The sequence below is a fragment of the Manacus candei genome, unplaced genomic scaffold (assembly GCF_025592945.1).
Source record: "Manacus candei isolate 608988 ecotype Guabito, Panama unplaced genomic scaffold, ASM2559294v1 h1tg000002l, whole genome shotgun sequence".
NCBI lineage: Eukaryota > Metazoa > Chordata > Aves > Passeriformes > Pipridae > Manacus > Manacus candei.
Window position 1 is genome coordinate 1,491,150 of NW_026138050.1, and position 27,767 is coordinate 1,518,916.

At 55.4% G+C, this 27,767-nt stretch overlaps 1 protein-coding gene across 1 annotated transcript in view; it reads left to right on the plus strand.

The window, feature by feature from the left end:
* The first annotated feature begins 6,354 nt into the window (after window positions 1–6,354).
* HS3ST6 (heparan sulfate-glucosamine 3-sulfotransferase 6) overlaps window positions 6,355–27,767 on the plus strand; it is a 30,937-nt gene continuing 9,524 nt past the window's right edge. Inside the window, exon 1 of the mRNA XM_051778899.1 lies at window positions 6,355–6,740. Coding sequence (XP_051634859.1) covers window positions 6,355–6,740 — 386 coding nt within the window. The remainder of the gene's footprint in view (window positions 6,741–27,767) is intronic.

A 27,767-nucleotide genomic window follows, 5' to 3' on the forward strand; every position in this document is an offset into this window, starting at 1 on the left:
AGGGACCTTAAAACTCGTCCAGTTTCCCCCCCTGCCGTGGGCAGGGACACCTTCCACCAGCCCAGGTTGCTCCAAGCCCTGTCCAGCCTGGCCTTGGATCTCACCTGCTGTGGCCAGGAGAAGTTCCCTCATGTTCTCCTCCTCCCCCAGAGCTGAACTGATGCCTCATCTTCCCCCACTCCAAGTGGGATGACACTATTGATTTAGACCTGCGAGTGAGCAGTGGGTGTTGAAACACCAGCAGGATGAATTCCTGCACTCCCAGGCTATTGATGGGCTGCTCCCAGCCCTTACTGGGAAGCTTCCAAGCTCATTAGAGAGATGTCTATTTGCCATGTAATTAACTCCAAATGAGACCAGCAATGAACACACTATTATGGTTCCAGGGAGTTACTGAGCTTGTAAAGAGCAGGTAAAGAGCTGCCAGGATCCCCCTGGCTGGACAGGCAGCGGCCTGTGGAGCAGATGGATGAGCAGAGACACAGGGATAACGGGAATAAAGGATGTGAGGAGTGCTGGAGAGGCTGATAGAGAAGGGCTGAAGGTGGGGCTGGAGATCTTGTTCCCTCCCTCCCTTCCTGGGAGGGACAGAATGGCTCCAACAGACCCTCAAGGGCTTTGCCGGCTCCCCAGCACTGAATGCACCTCATCCTCAGGTTTTTGGGCTGAAGATCCCCTGAAACATCCACCAGGAAGCCAAGAACCTCACTGAAAATCCCAGTCCATCTGTGGGCTGAGCTGGATGGGCTCCACACTGTCAGCTCTGGCTGCATCCATCATCCACTGCACAGTGTTGTTTCACCATCCCAGCGCTTGGTATTCCCTGGCTCCTTCCAAAGGGGACTTTCTCTGCTGGAAATGCCCTTGCTGCTCCATGCATCCAACCAGGATAAGGAAATTCCTCTTCTTCCACAGATCTGTGTGACCAGTCACTGGGTAACAGCAAATTAAACACAAAAAAAGCACTTTTTGATGCCTTCTCCCATCCCTGTCACTTTATCACTCCCAGGATGATGTGAAACTGGTGTCACTCCTGTACCTTCACACAGGAGGGCACCAGGAAGGGAACAGCTGCCCCCAGTTTGCATAAATATGGGAAATGAGGAGGGAATTGGGGTCAGGGCAGGGCTGGGAAGCTGCACTGAGGATGTTGGAGTCCTGGGGATGGGGTTTGCTCAGCAAAGGGCTCTGTCTGATGCCCTGTGGCTCTGCCTGCCCTAATAAAAATCTCACATTTCACATGTATTATTTTTTAAATTGAAGCTTTTTTTTAAAAAAAAAAAAGACAACAAAAAAAATCAGGGTTTTGGCTGCTTTATCCCCTTATTGGGATTACTTAAATCAAAAGCAGAAATGGGGGGGAGGCTCCTTTTGTGATTCCAGCTGGCTGAGAGCCAGCTGTGGCTGTGCTCCCCGGGCTGGTGTGGAGGCAGAGGGTGGCTGGGGGTCCCCGTGCTCCAGGAGGTCACTGTCCCAAAGTGCCACCAGGAGAACAACAAGGAGCTGGTGAACCCACGTCCCTCCCGGGTTGGTGGAGGGAGCAAGGTCACAGCCTGCCAAAACCCTCCCTCCCGGGATGCTGCTCCCTTCCCCTCCCGGGAGAGCGGTTTGTCCCGGGCCACGCTGCCTCCACCTGGCTCAGCCCCCAAATCCCAGCGGAGACGGGGCTGGAGCGGGGAGCTGAGGTGACCAAAGGTCCTGGCAGTGACAGGACAGCAGCTTACTGGAGCTGGTGGGTGTTTTTGCTGCAGGAAGCCCTCTCCTCCTCCCGGCCCGGGGCCGTCTCCTGCTCCCCGGCATCGCTGTAGCTACGGGCGATTTTCTGCGCTCGAGTTTTGCAAAGCCATATTAAGAAAAATCTCACCCTGGTGCTGCTGGCTCTGCTCCAGGCTGGAAATTGCATTCCCCTGCTTGAAATTCCTCCCGGAGTTTCAGATGGAGAATGTACAACTTCACTTTCCATCTTGAGCTGCTGTCACACATTTTAATAACAGGGCCTGGGCTCCGCCCCAGCGGTGGCCCCGTGCCAGGATTCTGGAGCGAACCCCTTGGAGTGGTTGTGGTGAGGGTTGGGATGGCTCTGGTGCTGCTGGAGCTGTGGCTCAGCCCTGGCCCCTCTGGCCCCCCCAGCCCAGCTCAGCTCCTTGGAGCGAGGGTTTGTGGGTTGGTTTTCCATCCTTGGTGATGAGTTTTGGTGTCTCCTTTGCCCCAGGTGATGGGAAACCCCGAGCAGACAGGATCAGCTCCGTGTGCTGCACCAAGCACTCCTGATCCTAATCAGGAGACAGGATCCATTCCTCCTCCTTGCTTATATCCTGGGATATTCTATGATCTGCCCTGGCTTTGCTGGCCCTGGTGAGCTCTGGCAGAGATCCCACCTGGGTTTCTCCCTCCGTAAAACTGCCACTCCCCCCTGCAGGATCAGGATAAATCCCTCTGCAATGTGACGTTGATGATGATGGGTTTTTTCCAGTACCCCATGGGCAAACCTCAAAGCTTGACAGGTCTCTGGGGAAAGGCCAGCTGAGCTGGGTGACAAGGGGTGGCCTTTTCTGAGCCCCTCGGGGCAGCATTGCCAGAGATCCCAGTGACATCCCTGTCCGAATGACTCAAGGGACAGCTCATGGTGGGGACCACAGTGGAGAGTGACCTCGTCTCCTTGTCTGGAGGGGCTGAGCTGCTTTAGGGATGGTGACAGGGCTGCTCTTCCAGTCAGACCTGGGCACCCCCCATCCCTGGGGACAGGGCCACCTGCATCCCTAGGGATGGGGTTTGCCTCCCTGGCTGCTGGTGCTGCTTTGCCTCTCTCCGAGCTCCCTTTTATGGGCTGCTCTTTGAACCCGAGGAGTTGAGCTGTATTTGTACAACACACCACCATAATCAGGGAAACAGCCTTCCTAATTGGATTGGAAGGGCCCGGAGTAATTGGCTGTTTGGAGCAGCCGTTTCGAATCAAGCTGTGAGCGCCTTAATAAGTTTGCTCGCCTTTATCAGCCTGGCAAACCCCGCCGTGGAGGTGACCTGCTAAATGATCTCCCGTGTTCCCAAAGCATTTTTCATCCCTGCTGATCCCTTGAGCCCTTTCCTTTCTCTCATTGTAATAACAAACTTTGGGAAATCCCAGAGCACCCGTGCTGCGGCTCCTGCCTGCCTGCAGCAGAGGGGGGGCTCTGGAGGAGGGTCGTGGTGCTGAGAGGGCTGGTTGGGATGCAGGAGTCCCCATCCTGCTGGATTTGGGGTAGGGGACAGGGTGGGCAAGGGGGGCATTGAGCTCACGTGGTGCTGTGCTGATATTGCTGTGCTTGGCCCTCAGGGCTCGTCACCGGGCTGCCCCTGATGACCCTGTCCTGCTTTGGGACCAGGATTTCAGCCCACAATGGGAACAGCTGACTCCAGGTGAGCCTGGGATGGGACACAGGGGGATTTGGGGTTGGCTGTCCTCAGAGCTTGCCCTGTCCTGGTGTCTCTTTCCTTTAGGGCTGAGCTTGCACAGAGAAGAGGGAATACACCTGGCTAAGGAAACCCACTCCAAAAAAAACCAATTCAACCCACATTTATGTGCACAGCTACTGCTGGCATGAGCTCTCATGGCCTTTTGAAAGGGCCACTGGACACTCCCAGCTGAGGCAAACTGCAGATCTGGTGCTGGATCTGCATGGACGGAGTGACACCAACCCTGAGCATCCCATGGGCTGGGACACCTCTGGTACCCCCTGCAAGCCTGGCAGCCCAGGAATCATCACTGTGTGGGAGCTCCCAGCCAGCTTGGACCTTTGTCCACGCTCCAGACCCTCCATGGAGCATGCCAAGGTGGGATGCCAGGATACAGGGTATGGCAGTGCCTGTCCCTGCTTGTCCCAGGGGTGAGGATGAATCCTCCCAGTGCCATTCCCAAGGCATGGCTGGCTGTGACAGCTCCACACTGTGCTGCTCCCAAGGTCCATGCCCTCCACAGCCACCCCTGGGTGACCACTGCCAGCCGAGGGCACCGAGCAGGGGGAGCAGCAGAGCTGCTTGTTGCAGAACTCCTTTATTTCAACCAAAATGTCCCGATTTTGCTAAAAAATTGCACCTGAGCTGGTTGTCCTCAATTGCCTGAGCTGCAGGCAAGGCAAGGAGCTGGTTCCTATCCAATGGGGTCTGAGCTGAATCCAAGGATGCTCCTGCAGGGCCCCCCCAGCTCATCCAGTGCAGGACTGGGGTGGCCCTGGGCACAGCACAGGCCCCCGGAGCGCTCTGTGCCTCCTGCCCTCACTGTGGTGCCTGGAGCGAGCCCCCAGCTCCTGTTTTAAGCCTTTCCCCTCAATTTTGGAGGTGAGAATGGAAGAAATGCTGCTCCCCGGGGGGGAGCTGGCAGTGCCAAGAGGCCCCGTGGCATCAGCTCTGAGCCCTGCACTGAGGATGAGGAGGGTGGGAATGCTCTGCCCCCCCTTCCTGCCTTTCCAGAGACTCCCTGGCTCTGCTTGGACACAAGTGTGTCAGAATGGATAGATTCTAGCCAAACGTTTCCATTTTCACAAATTGGCGTTTTCCAACAACAACATTCCCCCCCCAACCCAAACAGGGAGCTGGAGCCGTTCCCGACGCTCCCGCCCGGTGTGGAACAGTTCCTATTTCCAATCCTTACGTAAACCCAACAAGAGCTGGCAAGTGCCACGCCACGGATTCTGGACGCGTTCGTATTTATCAAACTGCTCTCGAGAACAGATTCCCTTCCTGCATGTAATCTTTCCTGCTCGGTTTTCCCCGGGGAACCTTCGCCTTGGGAGCTGGAAGGGATCTCCCGTTCTTTCCTCCCGCTGAAAAGCTCCAGCGCGGGACGGGCCGGCCACGAGAGGGCACAAAGCCCTGCGGCCAGGCAGCCCTGTCACCGTGTCGCCCTGTCACCGTGTCACCCTGCAGCTCTGCAACCGTGTCACCCTGCGGCCAGGCAGCCCTGTCACCGTGTCACCCTGTCACCGTGTCACCCTGCAGCTCTGCAACCGTGTCACCCTGCAACCATGTCAGCCTGTCACTGTGTCACCCTGCAGCTGTCACCCTGCAGTTCTGTCACCCTGCAGCCCTGTCACTGTGTGTCATCCTTTCAGTCCTTTCACCCTGCAGCCCTGTCACCCTGCAGCCACACCCGCAGCCCTGCCACTGTCACCCTGCAGCCCTTTCACCCTGAAGTCACACAGACATGCAGCTGCATCACCCTGCAGCCGTGTCACCCTGCAGCCCTGTCACCCTGCAGCCCTGTCACAGTGTCACCCTGCAGCCCTGTCACTGCACAAGCTTAATAAGTTAATTAAGACAGTGCTGATTTCAGAGAGAGAGGAGGAAGGCTTTGCACAGGGCTGGGAACTGTCCCAGGGAACCATCCCAATCCATCGTCCATCACCCGTGGATTTTCACCCACACCACCTCAGCTGCCTCCCTTGGGCTGGTTTGGGAATGTGTCGGGGAACGGGTGGAAATCCAGGACAGGCCTTCCCCTCCCAAACAATAACCACGGGCACGTAGGGGCTGTTTCTTCTGCAGTGGGAGCCTGGGAGCTGCATTTCCAGAGTACTGGGGTTTGTGCCCATTTATTTCCAGCCTGGTGCCTGCCGGGGATCCCACAGCACTGTGGAGCTGGAGCTGCAGCCTCCCTGGAGGGGCCCTTTCCATGATGCCAATGGCCACGAACACCCACCGGAGCCCCGGGAATTATAAGGAGAAAATTTGATGGGGAAATGAGGGAAATCATGGGAAAACATGTGAAAACACAGGCAAATGTGTGGAAATGTGGGAAAATGTGGGGAAATGTGGGGAAACATGGAGAAATATGGGAAAACATGGAGAAACGTGGAAAATCAAGCAAAAATATGGAAAAACCTGGGAAAACGTGGGGAAATGTGGGAAAATGTGGGGAAATGTGGGGAAGCATGAAAAACCAAGGGAAAATACGGAAAAACCTGGGAAAACCTGGGGACATATTGGAAAGCAAGTCCCCCAGCACGGTGGGGCCGGGAGTGCTTCCCCTTGGCGGGGGCTGCCCTGTCAGGGTGACCCCCATGCGTGGGGTGCCCCTGTCCCCGGGGGGACCCCGGATGTGCCCCCCGCGTGTGCCGCGCCCCCCCCCAGTCCCCTCCCTCCTTCCTTTCCTTCCCTCCCTCCTTTCCTTCCCCTCCCTTCCCCTCCTCGGGGCGTCGCCGCCCCCACGCGCGTGTCTTCGCCCTCTCCCGCCCCGCGGGTGGGCGTGGGGGCGGCGCGGGAGGGGAAGGGGTGGTGGGGGGAGGTTGGTCCGGGGGGCCCGGGGCCGGGCCGGGTGCGCGGGGGAGCGCGGAGGGGGGCGCGGGGGGCGCGGCGGCGGTGCGGGATGCGCGGCCCCCGATGGGATGTAGCGGGCGGCTGCTGGGACCCGCCGGGGGCCGCCGCGCCTCGCTGCTCCTCACCATGATCCTCTTCTTCACCTACTTCTTCTCCTGCCTGCCCGGGCCCTGCGAGCCGCTGCCCCCCGCGCTGCTGCTGCCCGCGCCCGGCGCGCTGCCCGCGGGGCCGGGGGGCTCGGGGGGCGCGGGGGGCTCGGGGGGCGCGGGGGGCGCGGGGGGCGCGGGGGGCGGCAGCCGCCGGTTCCCCCAGGCCATCATCGTGGGCGTGAAGAAGGGCGGGACGCGGGCGCTGCTCGAGTTCCTGCGGGCGCACCCCGGGGTGCGGGCGGTGGGCGCGGAGCCCCATTTCTTCGACAGGTGCTACGAGAAGGGGCTGCGCTGGTACAGGTAAGGGGCGCGGCGCGGGGGGCTCCCGGCAGCGGGTAATTAAGCGCCGAGCGGTGTTAATTGTCGCCCGGGACGGGACGGGGCGGCTCTGCAACAGGCTGGTCCGAGCGCGGCGGGTGCCGGGAGAGAAAGGGGGTCCGAAGGGGCTGAGAGGGGGGAAGCGGGGAGGGGGATGTGGGTCCCGGGCGGGACGAGAAGGGGGGCGGCAGCTCCGACCCTCGCCTGGCCTGCAGAAGGGGCTGGGGGCTGGTTTTGCGGGGCTGCGGCTGAAGTCGGGAGCGGTGCGAGTGTGAGAACCGATCCCGTGTCACTTCTGTCCTCGTATCCCTCCGTGTCCCTCCTATCCCCGTGTTCCCCCGTCCCTACATCCTCCTTTTCCTCCCTGTCCCCGCGCCTCCCATCCCGCATCCCATCCGGCCAGGGACGAAACCGGCAGCAAAAATTTGCTCTCTTAACTCTCCAGCCCTTGCGATTTTAACCTTTATCACTCCATCCTCAGCCGTCCCACCGGGTTTCTTTAGGAATTGTTTTATTGGCGTGGAACCAGGATCTCGGGCTTGATCCTGTCTATTCTCGGAACGGGGACCGGGAGAGGGGTAAATCGCTGTCGGTGGGTTTGTGGCAAAGGGCAGAGCCGGGGTGATCCAAGGGAGTTTGTTTTTGGAGGATTTCAGTGGAATTGAACTCTTCAGGCGATAAAGCCTTCGGAAGAGCAGCTACTGTGCATGTGGTGTCTATTAAAGTGCCGTCTCCCGGCCAACTCCGGAGCGGCCGGGCCAAGCGGAGTCGGAGCGATAAGTCCCTTGAAGTCGGTGGTGGAATCTGGTCCGTTATTTTGAAGAGAGTCCAAATGTGTCGATGTATAAAAGCGCTGCGGTGTTCTCGGGGAAACATCTGAAAATAATAAAAGGAGTAGCTCTCCCTGTCCTTCCTGCCTCTCCATCCCCTGCTCCCCGAGCCCCGCGGGAATACCGTGTTTCTTTACGTGCTCTCAGTGTTTCCCTGCTATTTGGGGGCGGCTGCAGCTTCCCCATCCTCGCCAGAGTAATAACCTGTGAAAAATCAGCGTGCTTAATGGAAAGGATAATTTTAGTGGTAATTTTACCCGCAGAGTTTCAGCTCTGTGAGCCCACATCTGGGCTGTAAAGTTAGGGCTTAACACACCTTCAAACCCAGTAAGTAGCGGCGCTTATTTTTACGGCTGCGTTAATATCCCCGTGATTTATTAGCTCGTTCCTCGGCACCGTTTGTGTCTGTGCTGCTCCAGAAACAATAATGATGATAACTAATCTTTTGGGGCGAGGACTGCAAGATAGATCTCACTTGGCAGAATGGGAGTTTGATGACTGGGAGCACATAATTAAAGCGGGGAAGATCGAACGCTTTCATATCTCTCGCCGTAGCCCAGCGAGGCGTCCGCAGGATGGACCACAGAGAGGAGGAGAAATAAATCTCAGCTCGGATGGCTGTGCCGGGAGTTTTCAGTGCTGTAAGCGCTTGCAGGGAGCCTGGCCTGGTACCAGCGAGATGTTTTAAGATGATTCTGCATATGGTTGTGGTAAATTCGGAGAAATGGAGCGGGGAAGGTTTTTGGAGCGGGGGAAGCGGCCGCTGGGCTGGGGAGAAGCTGCATCCTTTGGAGGGAGGAAAAAACCAGTAGATGTTTTGCTTTAACTCTGCATAGAGTAAGTGTGTTTTCAATCACACTCACAACTATTTCCCTTCGCTTCCTCTCCTCTTTGCCTCTTGTTTTGTCTTCTCCCAAGACCTTGCCTATACTGAGGGATTTCTTTCCCTGGGAAAGCCAGACAGAGCTAAATGTTTAAAGCTGGGGTGAAGCTGGAGTGAAGCAAAAGAGAAGTTGGACAGAAATTCAGGTTTTTCCAATGAATATCTCAAAAGTGGTGTAAACATTTTTAAGATATTTGAACTTGCTAGGAAACCAAAATTACACCAACTGCTTCTCACGCCAAGATATTTGGCCCGAAGGCACCTGTAGGTCGCTGCTTGTCTTGAGAAAATGTGGAAAAAAAATTCCCTTGGAAATATTGCTCCAGAATTATTTTGTTCTTACTTGGAAGCTCAGTCCTGTAGCTATTTCGCTGCTGTGTCAGGAGTATCTGCTTGTGGGTGATGAGTAGCTTACACTATAAGCTACCGACTGAAATAATTTATTCTTACCGATTGTTTTTATTTAATTTAAATTTGAAATAGCCCAAAGTCCCTTTTTTTTAACAGTGAAAAGAAAATGTTCTGCGAAAGCATTTCATTCAGAATCCCTTGAGTTACTACAGGTTGAGCTAATTCTAAGAAGATTAAACACCTTTTCTAGGCTGCAGCATAAATTACCTAATGGCTAATCCAAGCATTATGGGATGTTTTATCCTCGAAAAAACCACTGGTTTAATTTTTTTGGCACTCAGTGCTGCTTGAAGAAAACCTGAATAAAAAGAAGAGGCGATGCTGGTGTGTCTGCCCCACTTTGGGGTGTGTGAGGGTCCTGTTTAGGAGCCTGGCACTGTCTGTCTGTCTCTGCTTTATGGGAATGTAGGTGCAGGGAAATGGCAAGAACTGAATGGAATCCCAGATGTTTGCTGTGATATTTAGGAATTCATTGCAAAGCTTTGAGGAGCTGCTCGGCTTGAGGGACCAGGGCAAGATCCTGCCCTGGCCTGTGGGAATTGAGGAAAATGGTGCTTGTGGGCTGAGTGGCTGTGGGGTGAAGGGATTTAAGGGGGGAACCCCCTGGGTGTGTGTAGGACAGCACCTGCTCCCGGCCCAGAGACCCCCCGAGCAGATTTGGGCTCACGGGTGGCGTTTGGGGCGCTCGGGGTGTTCCCACCTCGTACAGTCCCTGTGCAGGGGCTCCCATGGGCTCTCCAGCAGACACTGCTCTGCTCCACTGGTGACATTTCGGGGGCGTAGTGGAATCTTTGCATGGATTGTTCCCTCTTTGGTTGCCAGAGCTGGTTTGTTTCCCACGCAGAGGTTCCGGCCGCTCCATTGGTCTCGCCTTGGGATTCGGCACAACCTCGGGAATTCTGGGGCTGTGGGGACAGGGACAGGAGAAACAGGGGTAACAGCAGCTTTGGGACACATGGCAGTGCTGGGACAGGGGCTTTGCAGAGGCTGGTTTGCATAAAAGGGAGTTTGAGGGAATTCAAGTTTGAGGGAATTCGTGTGGAGAGCGCTCAGCTTGTCCAAAGAAGTTTCCTCATCTCCATCTGCCAAAACTTTGTGGTAACATCAGCTCAATGTGACGCTTTTCCTCTGTCTTGTGTTTCCTCACATGATCTGTTATCCCAGGCCCTCTTTTCCATCTTGTTTCCCTCCTTTTTTCCAATAGCCAAAGAAAGAGTTAGACAGGAGTGGGGCTGGGCCCAGCTCCCAGTGCCCCGTGTGTCCGTCGGGGTTGTGCTGTGTGAGCTGTGCCCTGGATGATGGCACACACTGCATTTCGTAGGAATTGTAAAGAATTCCATGTTTTCTTACAGTTTGGGCCACAAGTATTAAAAAGTACTATGAGATGACTAGTGAGTGGCCAGGCTGGAGCTCCTCAGCCGGGTGTGGTGGGACACAAGGAGCTGGAATCCTCGCCGTGCATCCTCTGGCCCTGCAGAGCCAGCCCGGAGCTCCAAGTCTCCCAGAGACCAAATTTAGCTTTTTGTTATCATTTTCCCTTCTGATCCGTGCAGGTTTGCAAGAGGGGCGAGGAACTCATCGTGGGGTTCCTCACCCATCTGTGCTCCTGTGCCCGGAACAGCGCCGGGATGTCCCAGCCCAGGCACATCTCCCTGTGCCCGGGGGAGACGGACGGGGAGCAGAGAGCTGCTCCATGGGATGTGTGGGGTTTACCCCCCTCCCTTTCTTCAGACCCATTCATAGGAGCCAATAACGCTCTTGAAAGGCATCCAGGATTTCTTGAGCCAGACTTTGTTATCTCGGAACCTCGCAACCCCGAAGCCTTTGAGCGGCAGGGAAAGGACGCGGCTCCGGCGCTGCTCTTTTGACTTTTGCTGTGAGTGTTATTGGCAGTTGAAAAGTGGAGCTAAGTAGATGCCTTGAGGGGTTTTTGTGTGGGTTGTGATTGTACAGACAGATCAAGACACTCTATAGCGCTGAGCTGCTGAATAAAATCAGCTCCTCTGGAGTCGCCAGGCTGCGTTTTGGCACCGGGCTTGGATCGCCTTGCAGGGAGAGCTTTTCACAGGCGCATTTAAGAAACACATAGGTGGGAAGGGACAAAGGAATCCTGCAGGAGTCAGATGGCGATGCACTGAGACCTGCTCCGGGACATTATCTTTATTCATTGACACCGGCTAATCTGCTCTCCTGATGGACTCGGTTTCAGCGCTGAGAGTGGCCCTTGTTTTCCTGGTGCCTTTGCAGACATTCAGCCCTGCAGCTTCTTGGCTTCATTACTTTGCAATCTCTTCTCTTTTTTTAACTTCCATTCAAAAATGAGACCTTTCTGTCTCAGCTTCCCTTATTCGCACCCCCGTGTTTGGAAAATAAAACCTAAAATACAAAGAGAACATGCAGGAAACCTGAGAAAAAGCTAATTTTAACTAAGAACCAGATACTTTAAAGCTTTTATTTAAGGCATAGTATTTTTGATTGGCTTTTGTGCAGTGTTTTAGTCCAGCCTCTACACTTGAGACCGGGCTTAAGTGCTGGGTGCATCCGGTCTCCCTGATGATGTGCCCCTGTTTTCTGCTCCCTAACACATGTCCAGCTCTGCCTGGACTTGGGAGGCAATCCATAAAACGTGCAAAGCTTGGGTTTCTGCAAACTGCTTTCACGTGGGATTAAAAATAGCTTTTACTGCCACGATGAGGAATTAACATTTGAAACCATTTAAAGGGCTCCTTGACAGAGATTACTGTGGGCAGGGGGAGAGGGGCTGTGCCTGTCCTGTTTTAGGGGGCCTTTCCCCCCTGACACAGGGTAGGGGATGGGTGAGGGTTTGGAGCCTGACTCAGCCCTTCTGCTCCCCACTTTCACACTGACATTACTCCCTTGTTTCCATGTGGCTGCTCCCAAGTTTTGTTCCCAAATCCCACGAAGTGCTTCTTGCTGATACAAGCAGGTCTGTGAGCCTGAATTTGAGCCTGGCTCAGCCTCAAGGCAAAATGAAGTCGGGTTATTCCATGTGCTGCTGCACAGATAGTGTCAGGCTCAAGTGATTAAAGCAGCGTGTTAGTGTTGGCTGCGATTTTGGGGATAAAAGCTGTGACTTGCAGAGTGGAACGAGCCGTGGCCTTCCCAACTGAGGAATGCTTTCCCTGGCTGAGGAATGCTTTCCCTGTCTCTGTCTCTGTTAAATAAATGCTGGGTTTATATCCAGGCTGGGCAGGGGGTGTGCAGGAGTAACCTGAGTTCCTAAAGGATTTCAGGTCTGTCAGCGTTGCTACCCCAGACTGCTTAAATATATATATAAAGCTGCACACCTAGAAATCAGGGAGCTAGTTAAAAAAATTAATATCATGTGAATTAATACCTTTGGAAAAGGCTTCTTCACTCATGTCCTTTGCTCTTGTGCTCTCCTGGTTTCTCTCTTGTAACCTCATTAGAAATTGAAATATTGAAACACAGCCTTTTTTTTTTAATCACCTACATGTAACTCCGCAGGACTTTGGAAAATGTGTTCATTATCACATAAAAATTCACAAACAGCCAGGAAAGCTGTAGAGTTTCTGTTAGTTAATTATGGAGGGGTTGGAGAAATCATCCTTGCAGAGTAAAGGGAGAGTTTCGGAGTTTCTTAAAAGTATTATGATGGGTTTTTTTCCCCTCAGATTATTTTTAGATGCAGTGACAGAAGGTGGAAAAGGCCAGTGGATTTAGAGGGTGCTTTTATGCAAGGAGAGACTATTACTTACACGAGTTCAAAGCTTATTTATAAAACAGTAATTACCGTCCCCGGGGATGGAGGCGGCAGCTCCTGTCGGGGAGGGGAGGGGGCTACAACAGTTAATTGGCAAATCTGCTTAAAAGCTTCTTCCTGACCTTTTAAAAAACTTTTTGCTGCAACAGGCTCGGGCAGAGATTGAAAACCTGCCTAAGGAAAGGCCACCTTTAATACCAAGACTTAGCTCTGAATGGCTTTTCAAAGGGCTGTGGAAATCCTCCTGCTTAGGGAGCCGGAGGAGGAGGGATGGATGTTCCATGTGGGAGGGATGGATGCTCCATATCTGCAGGATGGTGCTGACAGGGCTCCAGGAGTGGGGTGGGACCTGAGCCTGGCAGCTCCCTCCCCACACCCCAGCTCTTGGGATGGCTGGAGTATTAAAGTGAGGAGCAGAGGGATGTTCTGAGAGGCTTCTGTGGGACCTGGTTGGAAGCCTGGTCTGGGGGGTGGAGGCACCAGGGCTGGTCCAGCCTGGGCACCACTGGGACAGTGGTTTAAGAGGAGTCTTTCCTTGCAGGAGGATGCACAGTCTGGATGTGGGAGTTGATAGAATCCTGGAATGGCTGTGCTGAGGTTTTACACACTCACCTTTTGTGGTGATGGTCCTGGGTGGAAAATTCACAGCGACTCCTTGGATTTCTCCTTCTTCTCCCTCTGCCCAGAGACAGCTTGGGGAGATCATGGGGGTCTAAATGTCTGCAAAATTACTCAGACACCTCTTAAATGAGTCCCTCTCATTCTGGAGAGTCGTTTGAAAGGCAGATGGGGAACAGGGCAGTCGTGGCACTGGGGTGGTGACCAGGGCACAGGGCACAGCCAGGGGAGGGTGAACCTGCAGGTCAGCCGAGGGCACGGGGGTCATGCCCAACCCCTGGTGATTCCAAGGCTTGCAGAGAGCAGGGATGAGCCAGGCTTTGCCTGGCTGAGATGGTCAAGAGCCATGGACCAAAAAAAAAATAAAATCCCTGTTCCAGCATGTGCTGCTGGTGACACCAACTGCTGGGACCTGGAGCAGGTGGAGTGCTGGGACCAGCACACCTTGAGACTGAAACAGGGGGTGAAACGGCTGAAAGTGCCTTCAGTTGCAGAAAATGTTCACTATTTGGGCTCTTAAAACACCAGCACTGAATGGTTTAGGCTGCCCTGGGGAACAGTAGCACTTGGGGAGGGGGATGAACTGCTGGGCTCCTCCTGGGTGTGATTTGTGTGCTCTACCAAGGAAACCTCAAAGCAGAGACATGAGGGGGATAAAACTCCTCTCTCACAGTCCAGCAGCTCCACAGTGAGGAGGTGGCAGGAGCATCCCAGGTGACCAGGGTCACTCTGCATCTTAACACACAAAATTGATTATGAGCAGGAGAGAATTACATTAATATAGTCACTTGTCACTGAGGTCTTATTAGTAATCTCTACTCATTAGTCTGGAGAGAATAAGGATGTGACCTTGTTAACGTCCTTGGGCAGGAAAAGGCTGAGTGACCACTTGGAATTGATTTATTCCTTAGCCCCTGAGCTGTGTGTGTGTGACTGTGGGCACACCTGGCTGTGGGCACACGTGGAGGTGTTTCTGTAGCTGGAATGAAGAATTGGCATCTCCTCCCCTGCTCCATCAGCACCCTTTGGGCTGGTTCAGCCGCGAATGAGCAGCTGTATTGTGCAACTAAAAAATAAATAAATAAAAGGAGCTGCTGGTGATTGATGGGAAGGGACGAGAAAAGTGACAGATCCCGTCCCCAGAGGCCACATCCCGCCCCTACCTCTTTCCTGGCACTGTGTGGTGCTGCTGGGTGGGGATCTCCCACCTTCCAGCTGCTCTGGAGCCGCAGCATCCAAACCCCGGGGCTGGGAGGGGTGGGCTGCTGCCAGCCCCCCTCTGCTCCCCACAGCAGCACTCAGCTGAGGGCAGGGTGGCTCTGCTGTGGGTTCAGAGCCTCAGAGCCTTGGGGTCCTCATGACAAGGAGGACGTTGAGGGGCTGGAGCTTGTCCAGGGAAGGGAAGGGAGCTGGGGAAGGGTCTGGAGCACCAGAAGCAGCTGAGGGAGCTGGGGGGGCTCAGCTTGGAGAAAAGGAGGCTCAGGGGGGATCTTCTTGCTCTCTGGAACTCCCTGACAGGAGGAGGGAGCCAGAGAGGGGGCTCAGGCTCTGCTCCCAGGGAACAGGGGACAAGGCAAGAGGAAACAGCCTCAAGTTGTGTCTAGAGTGGTTTAGGTTGGATATTAGGGAAGAATTTCTTCATGGAAAGGGTTGTCCAGCCCTGGCACAGCTGCCCAGGGTAGGGGTGGAGTCTCTATCCCTGAAAGGATTTAAAAGCTGTGTGGACTTGGGGACATGGATTAGTGGTGGCCTTGGCAATGCTGGGGGAATGGACTCGATGATCTCGGAGGTATTTTCCAACCATAATGATTCCATGACTCTGTAATTCTCTCTGTGGGTGAAGTCAAACCCCAGAGCAAAGCACAGCAGGGTCCTGCCTCCTGCTGCAGCCCCAGGCGGAGCCGCCTCTCCTCACCGTCGGGGCAGGATCCCAAAGTGCCTCTGCCACCCCAGCAGCCCTGCATCGGGTGATCTGATTTTCTCTTTCCCTCTCCGGAGGCTCCCGTGGGTGCCGATCGTGCCCTGAGGGTTCCTCTGCCTCCACCTGCCAGCTGCCCGCGGCCGTTGTTCCCCATCCCGCCGAGCTCCCCCGTAATTCCGAGTGACAACCCCCCCACCCCCTGGACCCCCTGCCAGGGAGGAAACGTCGATAAGGGTGGAAGCGAAAGAAACGCTCCGATTGCCGGGAGCGCGGAGGGCTCGATAAGTGCCATCGATCAGGAGCCTGTCAGCGCGATCGCTCAGCGCTGCCTCCGGCGAGAGCGGCGCCGGGGGGGCTGCCGGACCCCCCTCCGCTCCTCGGGGGCTCTCGGGGGCCGGGGGTGGTTCTGATGGCCAGGAAGGGCTTTTCCCAGGCGCTCGGACCTGCCCGGCAGCTCCATCCCTGCGAGCGACAGCCCGGCGGGACGCGCAGCCGGGGGCGCGGCGGCTTCTCCTTCATCGGCCGCTTCCTCCGGCTGCTCCTCTGTCTCTCAGAGTCGCGTTCCGAAGCCACACAAGCCTGAGAAAAATTTCAGGGGGCCGCTGCCAAGTACTTTCGGCTGAGCATTTAGGTTTTGTTGAGGGAAGGGATCGTTTGTCTCCGTGAAAAGCCCGTTTTGGGGGGGAGGGACGAGCTGGCCGTCCCCCCGCGGTGTCGGAGCCCCGAGCGTGACAACCCGCATCCGCTCCGCTGCCACCCGGAGCCGCCGCCGCACAAAGGGGCCGGCGGGCAGGGCTGGGCTGCTGCCAGCGGGAGAAGGGAGAGGGGCAGCCCGGAGGGGCCGATCCTGCCCCGCGGGGACGGGGGAGGCAGAGCGGGGATGAGGGTCTGATGGTGGAGCATCCCAGCGCCCCCATCCAGGGGGCTGTGCTTGGGCACAATCCCGCCCTTGTCCCCCAGGTTTTCCTGGGGTCCTGGCTGCCCCTGACGGGCTCCTTCATGCTTTGACATTTATTTTGAGCAGGAGTGAAGAAGGAGGTTTGCTGGACAGATGGCTGGGCTCTGTGTCCACCTCAGGTTGGAGCTCAGAGCTTGTCTTAGGTGTGAGGATGGTGGGTTTTGGTTCTGTTACAGTTCTATCCTGGTGTTGCCCCTGCCAGATGGCTCCATGTCTCTCATGTCCCCAGTGCTGTGATCGTGTCTCTCCAGGTTCACCACATCCCTCACTTCCTTCCAGCTGGTGACAAAGGGTGTCCCCAGCCCCCTCCCCCCCAGCTCTACTGCAGATCTCTGGGCTGTTTTAGGCACTGCCACGATCACCCAAACCTTCCCCAGACCCCGGGGCATCATGGCAGGGGGTGCCCAGAGCCTGTGGAGCTCACAGAATATCTCAAGTTGGGAGGGATCATCGAGTCCAGCTCATCCCTGGTGCTTCAGTTCATCCCATGGGGGAGCAGAGGTGGCCTCAGAGCCACCAGCCTCAGGGAGGGGATGAGTCCCAGTGGGATGAGTCCTGGGTGTGACATGCTGGCTAATTCCTCTCTGTGCTGATGAGGGACGTTTGGTGCTGGTGCCACCCACCCACCGTGTCCTTGCCTCTCAGTTTGATCCTCACCTTGTTACAAGGCAGAAAACGAGGGATGGCCTTGTCCAGGTCTGATCTGGGGGTGTGCATTAAAAATCAATATTCCTCTGCTTTGAGGAGCATCAGGGAGTGTGTGAGGACGTGTTGCATCCACGGGGCTGAGCAGGGATCACAGCAAGGCCTCTGTCATCTTAGAGGTTCATAAAACTTGAATCACTGAGCAGGAACTGGGAATGAGTGACTCTTTACAGCATTAATCACTGATAGGGCCAGACCTTTTCTGAACAGTTTTTTTCTAGGCAAACTTTCTTTAAATAAAGGCAAATTCAGGCTTAAAGATTTAGTGACCACCTAACTCCAGCTGTGTCCAGCTGTGGGAACCTCATGTCAGCATCACAGTACAAGTTGCCTGTAAGTGTGTGTTAACACAAACCTTGTTGTTAGTGGGTTTCTGGTTTCGTGGCATTGTGGGCCAATGACTTGGACCATTAGTTGTGTGTGTGATGTACCCAGCCCTGACTGAAAAACAGGCCCCAAACCTCACACTTCGGCTTGGGTGAAGTTGGAGCCAAGCTGATGGATGAAGAGGAAGGGTGACCAGTGACCTTTGGAAAGAAATCTGGCTGTGAAACCCTCCCCAGCTCAGCTGGGAAGCTCCCAGTGACAGATCCCACTCTTTGCACACAGCTGAACATGAACTTCTAAAGTACGATCTGGGTGGAGGGCAGGGTGGGAGCTCTCCTGATTTTGTTGGGAATCTGAAGAGATTTGATGATTTTTTTTGAGCTGTAGCTCCTGGAGTCATGGAGAGTTTCAGTTCTTGTGTGAAGCCAGTATGTCCTGAAGACAAGAAAACTGCCTCAGGAAGCTTTGGAGAACCACAGCCCATATGTATCTGCACGGCTGGTTTGGAAACAATCCCAGTTTGAACTGCAATTTGGCTGAAGGTGGTTAATGTTCTTCTCACCTGCAGCAAAACCTCAGCATTCATTTCTTGCAGAGTTGTGAAACCATTTGGAGATGCAAACCAGCTCCCAAACCAGCTCCCAGAGCAGCTCAGCCCCAGGTGAGTGCTGACAGCCCGGTGAAGGGTGGTGGCTCCACCACGGTTTGGAGGTCTCGGTGGATCAGAGGAGAGCAGGTGGGAGCAGCAGGAAGAGGAATGATGCTGGGGCAGCGTCTGGGTGTCCCCACCACAGACAGGCAGGTTTGTCCTGTGCCACCTGAGCCACCTCACGAGCAGGAGGCACTGCACATGCTGCACGTCAGCTCCTGGAGTGCCCGTGCAGGACGTAGAACAACTTTAAAGAACAGGGGAAACTGTTGCCACTTCAAAACCCGTCTCAGAATTGACGCCAGGACTCCAGCAGACTGATGCTCCTTTCTTCTCCCGTTAATTAATTCCTTTGCCTCCAGTGAATTTCCATCTCTTAGTTGTGCTGCAATCAAAGGGCTGCGAGCAGCAAGGCTCACATTAGGAACAGACCCATCCAACCTTTTTTTAATCTTCCTGTATCAGTTACTCGCCTTTCCTCGTGCTGCCACACGGCAGCTGAAGCACAGATGCCAGGAGATGACTCGCTGAAGGAGAGCTGGGGCACGCAAACCCCCGGAGTTTGCTCCCAGCAGGTCTCCTCCCCTGCAGCCCAGAGGAAGAGTCCGGATACGTTTTGCTCGGAGACACAAACGGGCAATTACGTGGTCACCTGAGAAGTGCCTGATGATTTATGGTGTTATTAAAAGGTGATGGTAAGAGTAGAGAAGATTTGTAGCATCTGCATGGAAACCCCCGTCCCTGACCCTCACACCCCAGATCCCAACGTATTAAATATCCAGGGAGGCACTGAAGCCTGAGGATTGCTTTGAGGGGGAGCCCTGCACATCTGGGAACACTTGGCCGGATACCCAAGGCCCTGGACAGTGTGTAATTAAATGTAATTCACTCCTTGCCCCGTTTGTGGACTCGCAGAGGCCGTTCCTGCTGGAAGGGAGGTCGTGGCCGTGGCCTCGTGGCAGAGGAACGTGCAGCCAGAGCTGATGGGAAGGTGAAGACGTGCTTTGCTGGGGGGGATGAGGGTCGGATTGTGGGAAAGCAAGTCATCTCCAGGTGCTGAAAGAGCCAGGGCTGGAGTCTTCATGCCTGATGGGAGCTCAGCCCGACCCCAACCAACAGCTCTGTGTTCTCCAGAGCAATGGCAGCTCCCAAAGAGCCTCCACGGCTCACAGGTCTCTTCCAGCACTCTTGTGGCACCTTGGCTGTCCTTGGGCAGGCTGTTGGATCCCCTCCTTCTCTTGCCCTCAGAAGTGTGTAGAGGCCCAGGGTGATGCAGTTGGCTCAGGTGGTGGGAGCCTGTGTTGCTGGAGCAGGGCAACACTCCCCTCCCTCCCTTCCTATCCCATTATTTGCAGTTCTGGTTTCTGGTCCCCTGCTCGGAGGTGCTGCTTGTTAGAGGGAAGGAATCACAACTGGAAGTGAAAGGTGCAAAGAGTGGGCTGATGGGAGAGGGGTTGAGGTCCCACCTTGACTGGGACAGCCTGGATGTGTTATCCCATGTGTTATCCCACGTGTTAATCCCAGGTGTCAGTGTCCAGCAGAGCCTGTGTGTTATATGGCTGAAGAGCAGTGTGGGATCTGAGGGACACCCCTCTTTCTGGGGGCTCTGATCCTCCATGGCTTCCCAGCTGGAAGAGATCTCCCCTTCCAGCCCCTGCCTGGCAGGATTTGTTAGGATCCTCTTGGCTTCAGTGGAGTGATGCTGCTTTGCAGCAGAGGGGTTCCCAAGTTGGAATCACATCTCACTGCCTTATTTTGGGCAAACAGTGATTTTTAGGTACAAGTGGGAGATGGAAGAGGCTCTGATGGGCCTGTTCACCTGCTGGAAGCCTTCACAGTGCTGAACTCGCAGCCTCTGCTTTGAGCTGAGCTGGAAATGAGCAGAGTGGAGGATGCACATGTTTTCAGGGAACAGGGGAGAGCTGGCAGGGGTAGGGATAAAAGCAACATATGTCTGATTGAGCAAATGGAGAAATGCAGGCCAGATGGCTGGAAACACTAAGAACTCTGTAATAATTTCTAAAGTCTTTGCTCTCTGGAGCAAGATTAGGGCACTTGCAATCTTTTCCTCCCTGCTCGATTTGCCTCCTGTGCTGGCCACGTTACTCATGGCTTTGGGCAGAGCTCTTAATGCTGTTTGTGACCTTCAGGGATTTGTGGAGTTGTTATCTGGGCTATAAATGTTGAGTTACCATTCAGGGAGCAGCTGATGATTCGGAAGGGTGACCCTCTATCCCGGGGAGGTGGGGCTGTGGAAGTGCCTGTCCCCATCCCACATGTGTTATAGGGTCTGAACAGCCTGGCAGGAGTTGGGATAGGTCCTAGGGGAGGTTGGTCATGGAACTGTAGATTGGTTTGGGTCGGAAGGGACCTCAAACAGCATCCAGTCCCACCCCTGCCATGGGCAGGGACACCTTCCACTGGCCCAGGTTGCTCCAAGCCCTGTCCAACCTGGCCTTGGACACTTCCAGGGATCCAGGGGCAGCCACAGCTTCTCTGGGCAGCCTGTGCCAGGGCCTCCCCACCCTCCCAGGGAGGAATTTCTTCCCAATATCCCATCTAACCCTGCCCTCTGGCAGTGGGAAGCCATTCCCCCTTGTCCTGTCCCTCCATCCCTTGTCCCAGGTCCCTCTCCAGCTCTCCTGGAGCCCCTTCAGGCACTGGAAGGGGCTCTAAGATCTCTCTGGAGCCTTCTCTTCTCCAGGCTGGAAACAGATATTTGTGGTTTAGGGGAAAGGCTGATCTTTGTGCTACTCCAGAACCTCACGATCAGCTGTCCAGTGTCTCTGTGAACGGTTGTAAAAGTAGATATTATTGTATTTTCTCTAAAATATGGGTTGTTTTGCACTCAGGGAGGGTGTGGTCTCTTTGGAGACAGATCCAGCTGACCCTGTGCAGGTACCATGGATCTGGGGGTTGTCTGTGCTGCTGGAAGAGCTGATGGGCTCCTCCCAAGGTGGGGACACTCTTAACATTAAATAATTGTACTGTTTAGGTGATCTTTATGTAAAAACCCCAACCAACCAAAGTTCCTGGTGTCCTTTGAGGGGGAGGGCATGTTAGGGGCAGAAATTGCAGCTACATCAAGCTGGAAATCCTAAATAATCCCAAAATAAGACAGGCTGCAGTTTTTGAAGTGCTTTCTTTCCTTGCACAAAGCGAGGGAGAAAAAATAAATCTGTGTGTAAACCCTGTTTCGAGGAAATGAATTGCAAATAAGAAAAACAAATTCGAGTTAATTCTTCTTTTCCAAGCACAGCTCCATGCAGTGTTTTGGAAGTCAAGGGATTTAGGGATCGAGCGATAGCGTCGATGTTTTCTGGTAACAAGTACAAACTGTAGCGGCTTTTAAGGCTTCAGAAGCTGTTTCTGATTAGGATCTTTTCTTTTGACAACATTTTTTTTCTTTTCAGGGAAAAAAAAAAAAAGAAAGGGAGGGGGAAAGGGCTTTTTGTAACACAGTCGGGCTAAAGATGGGGGGAAATCTGTTTGAAATATGCAGGGACCTGAAAGCAAATCTTGAGTGAATAATAAGTTTAACTGACCTTAAAATATCCCATTGCCATGAGGGATTTGAGAGTAATACTTCAAATGGATTTTTGATGAGGCTCTGCAGGCTGTGGGGAATTGAATATTTTTACCCAACACGTTTTCTGATCTAAATTTCCACAATAACCAGGAAAAAAAAACCTATTCGGGAATGCCTCAAGAAGGGTTTGTTTTGGGGGTTGTGTTTCACTTTAAAGCTGCTGCTGTGCAGGGCAAAAACCAATTTACTGGAAGGTCAAAATTACCTTTTCCCCCCAATATTAAATTTAATCCTGAATTTGTCCTGACCCCCAAATCACAGGACAGACCATCCCTGTGGTCACTTCTCCCTGAAGGAGAAGCAACCAGCACTTTCTGGACTGTCTGTCCATCTGTCCATCCATCTGAGGGGACAATTCAGTCAACAGATAGAGGGATGTCTGGTGTCCTCAGAGGTGGGGGGGCTCTGCCAAGGGCCACACTCCTGCCCCCCATCCTGGAAAACAGAGCACAAAGTGGCTTTATGTCAGTCCCTTGTACCAAGTAACAAGCCAAGGAACAGCCTCAAGTGGTGCCAAGAGAGGTTTAGGCTGGATATCAGGAAAAATTTCCTCATGGGAAGGGCTGCCCAGCCCTGGCACAGCTGCCCAGGGCAGGGGTGGAGTCCCCATCCCTGGGGGATTGAAAAGCCCTGTGGATGTGGCACTTGGGGACCTGGGTTAGTGGTGGCCTTGGCAGTGCTGGGGGATGGTTGGACTCGATGGTTTTGGAGGCTTTTCCACCCTAAACAATTCTGTGGTTCTGATTAATGCCCCTGCACTGGCCCCTCTGATCCCGAGGCTTTCCCGGGTCAGTCCCTTCGGAGCTGCATTGCTCCAGAGGCAGCTCCCCAGTTTCCAGCCTCCCTTTCCTTTGCAGTCACCACCCTGGCATGAGGGTGGGCAGAGCCCAGCCCAGGGCTCAAAGCTGGGGGATTGAGGGATCATCCCAAGAAGTGCCTTCTCCCCCTCACCAGCTGCAGGGATGAGGACAAGGACACTGCAGGAAGGTGTCCCACGGGTGGGGGGGCCGTGCTGGCACCCCAGAGCCTGTCACCAGCAGGGGGGGGGGGAGTTTGGCAACTCTCCTGCCAGCCCCTGACATCCCACCCTGCGTGAGTCCAGCAGCAAACAAGGTCCCAGTGTCCTCCCCGCTCTCCAGAGCAGCCGGAGGTGCCGGTGGCAGGAACGCCTCCTGGCCCCCGCCGCTCCCTGTGCTCCACACAGCCCCGGATCTTCCCTCCACCGCATTCAAAAAGGGGAAAAAAGAGAAAATTGTGGTCCTGCAGCAGCTACCGGGACCGTGGGCTGGGGAGATCCCCCTCCCACATCCCAGGGCCACACAGAGAGCCCTGTTTGGTCGCTGCCTTGGCTCCCTGGGTCCTGCCACTGTCGAGTCCAACCATCCCCCAGCACTGCCAAAGCCACCACCAACCCATGTCCCCAAGTGTCACATCCACAGGGCTTTTAAATCCCTCCAGGGTGGTGACTCCCTCACTGCCCTGGGCAGCTGTGCCAGGGCTGGACAGCCCTTTTGGGGAAGAAATTTTCCTATTCCAGCCTTTCATGCTGGTCACAGCCCTGCTCTGGGCTTGGCTCCCTGAGTCCCAAGCTGGCTGTCCAGGGATCCAGGGATCGATCTGCCTGTCAGGCTGCAGGTCCCATCCATCATCCCTCTGCTCATCCATCACCACTCAGGTATTGACGTGTCTGGGCAAGGATGGGAATGGGGTGATGCTGCAGGAGATGGGGAATGGATTCAAACTGCAGGCTGCTGCAATTGCTGGTTTCCCTCTCCCCCAGGAACACCAAACTGCTCCCAGTGCTGTCTGAGCGGGTCAGTGAGTGCCCACGTGGTCCCGTGCTGGGCTCTGGGGTAGTGAGGAGCCCATGGGAATGTGGATTTGCCCAGTCCCATCATATCTTTCCCATCAGGAAGAGCAGCTGTGGCAGTGAGACACACTAACACCAGGAGGCTGGGACGTGCTCGTTTTTTTCCTTATGAAAAAGGCAGTTTGGGGACAAACCAGCAGGGCTGTCCCTGGAGACTGGCACTCCCCTGGGATGTGGGGTCAGCACTGTGACCCTTCTGATGGATGTCTGATGCCCAAGGCCTGGCAGAGTCCAGCCCTTGGCTCCAGGGAGGATTCTCCTGCTTGGCAGAATGGCTCTGCCTGGGATGGGGGACAGGGACACCCCCAAATGGGGGCTGCCTGGGGGGCTGCTTCATGGGAAGGGTATTGAAGTTTTTACAGCTTCTCCAAAGGAGATTGAGGTGCAAAGGGTGTGTTGTTTCTCTTCCCACCCAGATCCCTGGTTCTGAGCAGGAGCAGGGGAGCTGAAGCCCAGCAAAGGAACTCCTGGTGGGACTGCTGTGGATGGGGCTGGTGTGGGGGGGCTGCTGGTTCTGGGCTGTGCTGGAGTTGCCTTCCCCTGAGCTGTGGATGGTGGTTGGGGGTCCTGCCCACCACTCAGCTGCAGCTTTTCATGGAAATGTGCAAACTTCCTATTTTTGATCCTCGTCCTGCCTCAAATCCGGCTGGAATCGGCCGGTGGGATCAGCCTGGCTGGGGGAAGATGGGCAGACAGACCGTGTGATTGCTTAAGCCACATTTCCTTAGGAAACCAGGCTAAAAATAGTCAAAATCCAGTTCTTTCCCACAAACAGCTCCGACTGCCACAAACCAATGCTTTTCCAGTGAAGAAATGTTTTGTTAGAGAATTCCCAGTTGTTCCTGCTGGAGAGAGGGAGGGAGGAAGGGAGCAATAACGCCAGGGTGAGAGACCCTGGGTGGATGGAACCTCCATCCCCAGTGCTGGTGACAGGGAGCTGGGAGCTGCCCATGGCTCAGGAAGCTGGAGAAACCTCCATATCATGGAATCCCAGACTGGTCTGGGCTGAAATGGACCTCGAAGACCATCCAGTCTAACCCTTTGCCATGGGCAGGGACACTTTCCACTAGCTCCAGGTTGCTCCAAGCCTCATCCAACCTGGCCTGGGACATTTCTGAGCCTTCCCAATGTCTCCACAGTCCCTTTCTGAGGGGCTGGAGAAAGAGCTCTCCTTTTTTTTGCAGCAAAGAGCACAATCCACCCCTGTCCCCCTCCTCAGTGGGGGATTTCCTTCGCCTGGGGACCAGCTGAGCCTCAGTGTGAGGGGAGGAGGCTGAGCTGCCGCCCCACTGGGCTCCCAGCAGCATTCCCAGCAGCATTCCCAGCATCCCTGAGCCTTCCTGGCCAAGCCTGGCTGGATTTCTGAGGCTTCTCCCTTATCTGTGGAGGAAACAGTGATGAGGTCCCATGTGATGGGCTGCAGGCTGGGCAGGGGAGCCCCTCACACAGATGGAAGTGGCTGAGCAGGTTGTTGGGGAGAAGAACCATTTGGCAGCTGCTCCATGTCGGGGCTCCTCTCCCACTTCCCCCTGACCCGGCTCCTGCCGGTGTCCCGGTGGATGCCACGGGATGGGATGGCACAGGCAGCCTGGGCTGTGCAAGGGATGGTGGCTCCCATCCCTTCCCAGCTCCAGGGCGAAGCTCCTCGCCAGGAAATGAGGCTTTTGCTGATAGGAAAAAAAGAAAAAAGAGCTAAATTTGTTTCCCATCTTCCCCCAGGCTGGATTACAAATTTGACACAGATGGGGAATCTTTGTTGTTTCTGTGGAAAACTGGATGTATTTTTCATCCCAACAAGAGCAGCATGGCAGCATCTGACCCGAGACAAACACCAAACAAACCCTTTCCTGGGTTTTTGTGGGTGGTGGAGGGACAGATGAGCTGCTCCAGCTCGGAGCCACCGTGAGCTGGGACACACGGAGGGCGTGTTTGTGGAGAGCCAGAACCTGCTCGGTGGGACAGAACAGCCAGGGGAGGAGATGGGGACCAGGACAAGGGGGTTTTAGGCTGAACTCTTCCCTGGGAGTCCCCAAAACTGAGGAGGAGGCTCTGACCTGTGGCAGATGCAGGGACCTGGCTGATGGATCTGTTGGAACCTCCCCTCCGGGAGGGAGGACAAGGGGATGGTTTTGGGCACCTTCCAGGCTTTACTCTCCCACCACAGGGTGAAACCTCTCTCCTTTGAGGTGGTTATGGCTCCTTTGCCCTGCTCAGCCTGGGAAGGTGGTGGTGAGGAGGGCTGGGCAGGCCTGGCTCCATCCCTCATCCTTGCAGGTGACCTCTCGAGGGGTTGGGAGTAACCGTCACCTTCAGATGGATCAGCCCAGGGGCAACCTGGGGCTCTGCAGAGCTGTTGGCTGTTCCAGGCCATCAGGTTCTTGCCAGGGCCAGGCAGCAGCAGCTCTGCCATCACCTGCCCGAGCTGTCAAAGGCATTATTGGGAAAGTGGGAATGCCTGGATCCTCCCTGGCTGGGGACCAGGGCTCTGCCATCGTGGCATTGCTGCCTCAGCACATTTCTGCCCCTCCTGCCCATGGGCAGCTGTGGAATCGCTGCCCCCCATCCTCCCTCCTGTCCTCCCCCTGACTCCACCCTCCCTCCTGTCCTCCCCCTGCCCCACACCTGCTCCCTGCCCCAGCCCACCGAGGGTGCCGGTGCCCCAGCCAAGAGCTGGTGCTGCAGATGCTGCTGCTCCTCTGCCAACCCCTGAGCCCGGCCCAGGCACCCGTGGAGGTTTGTCTAAACTCAGGTAATTGCACCAAAATGGTGCTTTTCCTCCCTGGGACCAAACCCTGCAGCTCTGGCCCTGCTTTGGGCTCATTCCTGAAGCTGCTGCTGGCTCAGACAGAGCTGGGCTGGTCCAGCACCATGTGGAGAGGGCAGGAGGGGCACTGCTGGCTCTGTCCCCCCTCCTGTCCCCTCCAGGGCACCTCCTGCCCACACCCTGCTGCTGGGATGGGTGTCCAGTGCTGGAGGGGTTTGGTGCTGGGGGCACAGGGTGTCCCCAGACAAGGGGATGCTCCCAGCAGGAGGGGATGGAGGCTGGAGGAGGAGAGGAGTGAGGCACCAGCTCAGTTCTCCTCCCTCAGGGGGTTGGGGCGGTGAGGGGGACCCCCCCACAGGGGCATTGAGGATTGCAGTCACCAGTGATCTTGGTGAACTTCGTGATCCCAAATTCCTTTGTGGATCTGGCCAAGAGAGCTTAAAACCATCACTGGAAAAGGTGCTGGTGGATCCCCACAGCCCCTCTGCTGACCTCAGCCCTGGCTCCAGCTCACGAGTGGGGACTGATTTATGTTTTCTTAGGTAGAAATGAGACCCTTTTGGATGTGTTTCAGAACCACTCGCGGCTGGTTTGAGGCTGAAGCTTCGAGCAGGACTCGGTGCTTGTTCAGCAGGGGAGAGCCAGGCTGGGAAAGCATTTTTGCAGAAGCCTCCATGAGATGTAGGCAGTGGATCCCCCCTGGATCCCCCCTGGAGAGATGTTGCTCTGATGGCAGGGGATGGGCTCACCCCACACTCAGAGGGTCTTTGATTTCTAAGTCATTACATCCAACCTTGAGGAATTCCTTTCCAACCTCCATCTGAGCCTTGGTGATTCCAGCAGGACCTGGTGGCCCTGGCACATAGGTTTGAATCCCAGCTCTGACCCAGGAACCAGGGAGTTCAAAGTACGCATTTTTGCCGAGTTAAGAGAGAAGAAACTGTGGCTTGAAAATGTTGGAATGAGTTACGTTAAAAATCACGAGGCTGGGGGGACCTTCTCTATTCCCTGAAAGCTGTTGGGGGGCCCCATCACCCCCTTACCTGGAGGGATGGCTGTGCAGGAGGAGGGTGAGGAGTGGGATGAAGGGCTCTCCAGGGCACAGACTGGAAGGGACAGCCAGCCCTGCCCATGGTGGCCTTGGAATGGCCATCTGGAGAGCCCGGCAGCCCCTTCCCCAGCGCTCTGCGAGGGTCGGGCCGGGCTGGGCCAGCCCCATACTGAGATCAAATAAACACAAATACCCTGAAATTATTCATGGCTCTGGGGACTTGTCTCGATGCCTCGTCAGCATCTGTTAATCAAATCAAAGCAGCTGCCAGTCCCCGGCCAGCGGGAAGGTCTCGCTCTGGCAGACATGTGTGGATTCCTCCTTTCTTCCTCCCTCGCTCCCGCTGCTCCTGCACCTGCGGCGGGATCGGGACCGGGGTGTCCAACGTGGGCTCCTGTCCCGGTGCCTTCCCCGGGGTCGGCAGGGCTTGCAGGGTGGGCAGGGCTGGCAGGGTGGGCAGGGCTGCTGGGGGTGCCCCTCTCCTGCACCCCGGGATCGGGGCAGGGAGGGCTCCCAGGGACCCGGCACTGCGGAGGGTGGGGCGGGTCCTGCCACCTGCACCGTGCCCTCGTTAATTGGTCTGAGCTAATTAGCTGGGAGCTGGCGGCTCAGGCCAGCACTGCTCGTGGGCTGGGGCTGCCTGCAGCCACTGTCCCCCAGGACGTGGCAGCGAGAGGATGGATGCACT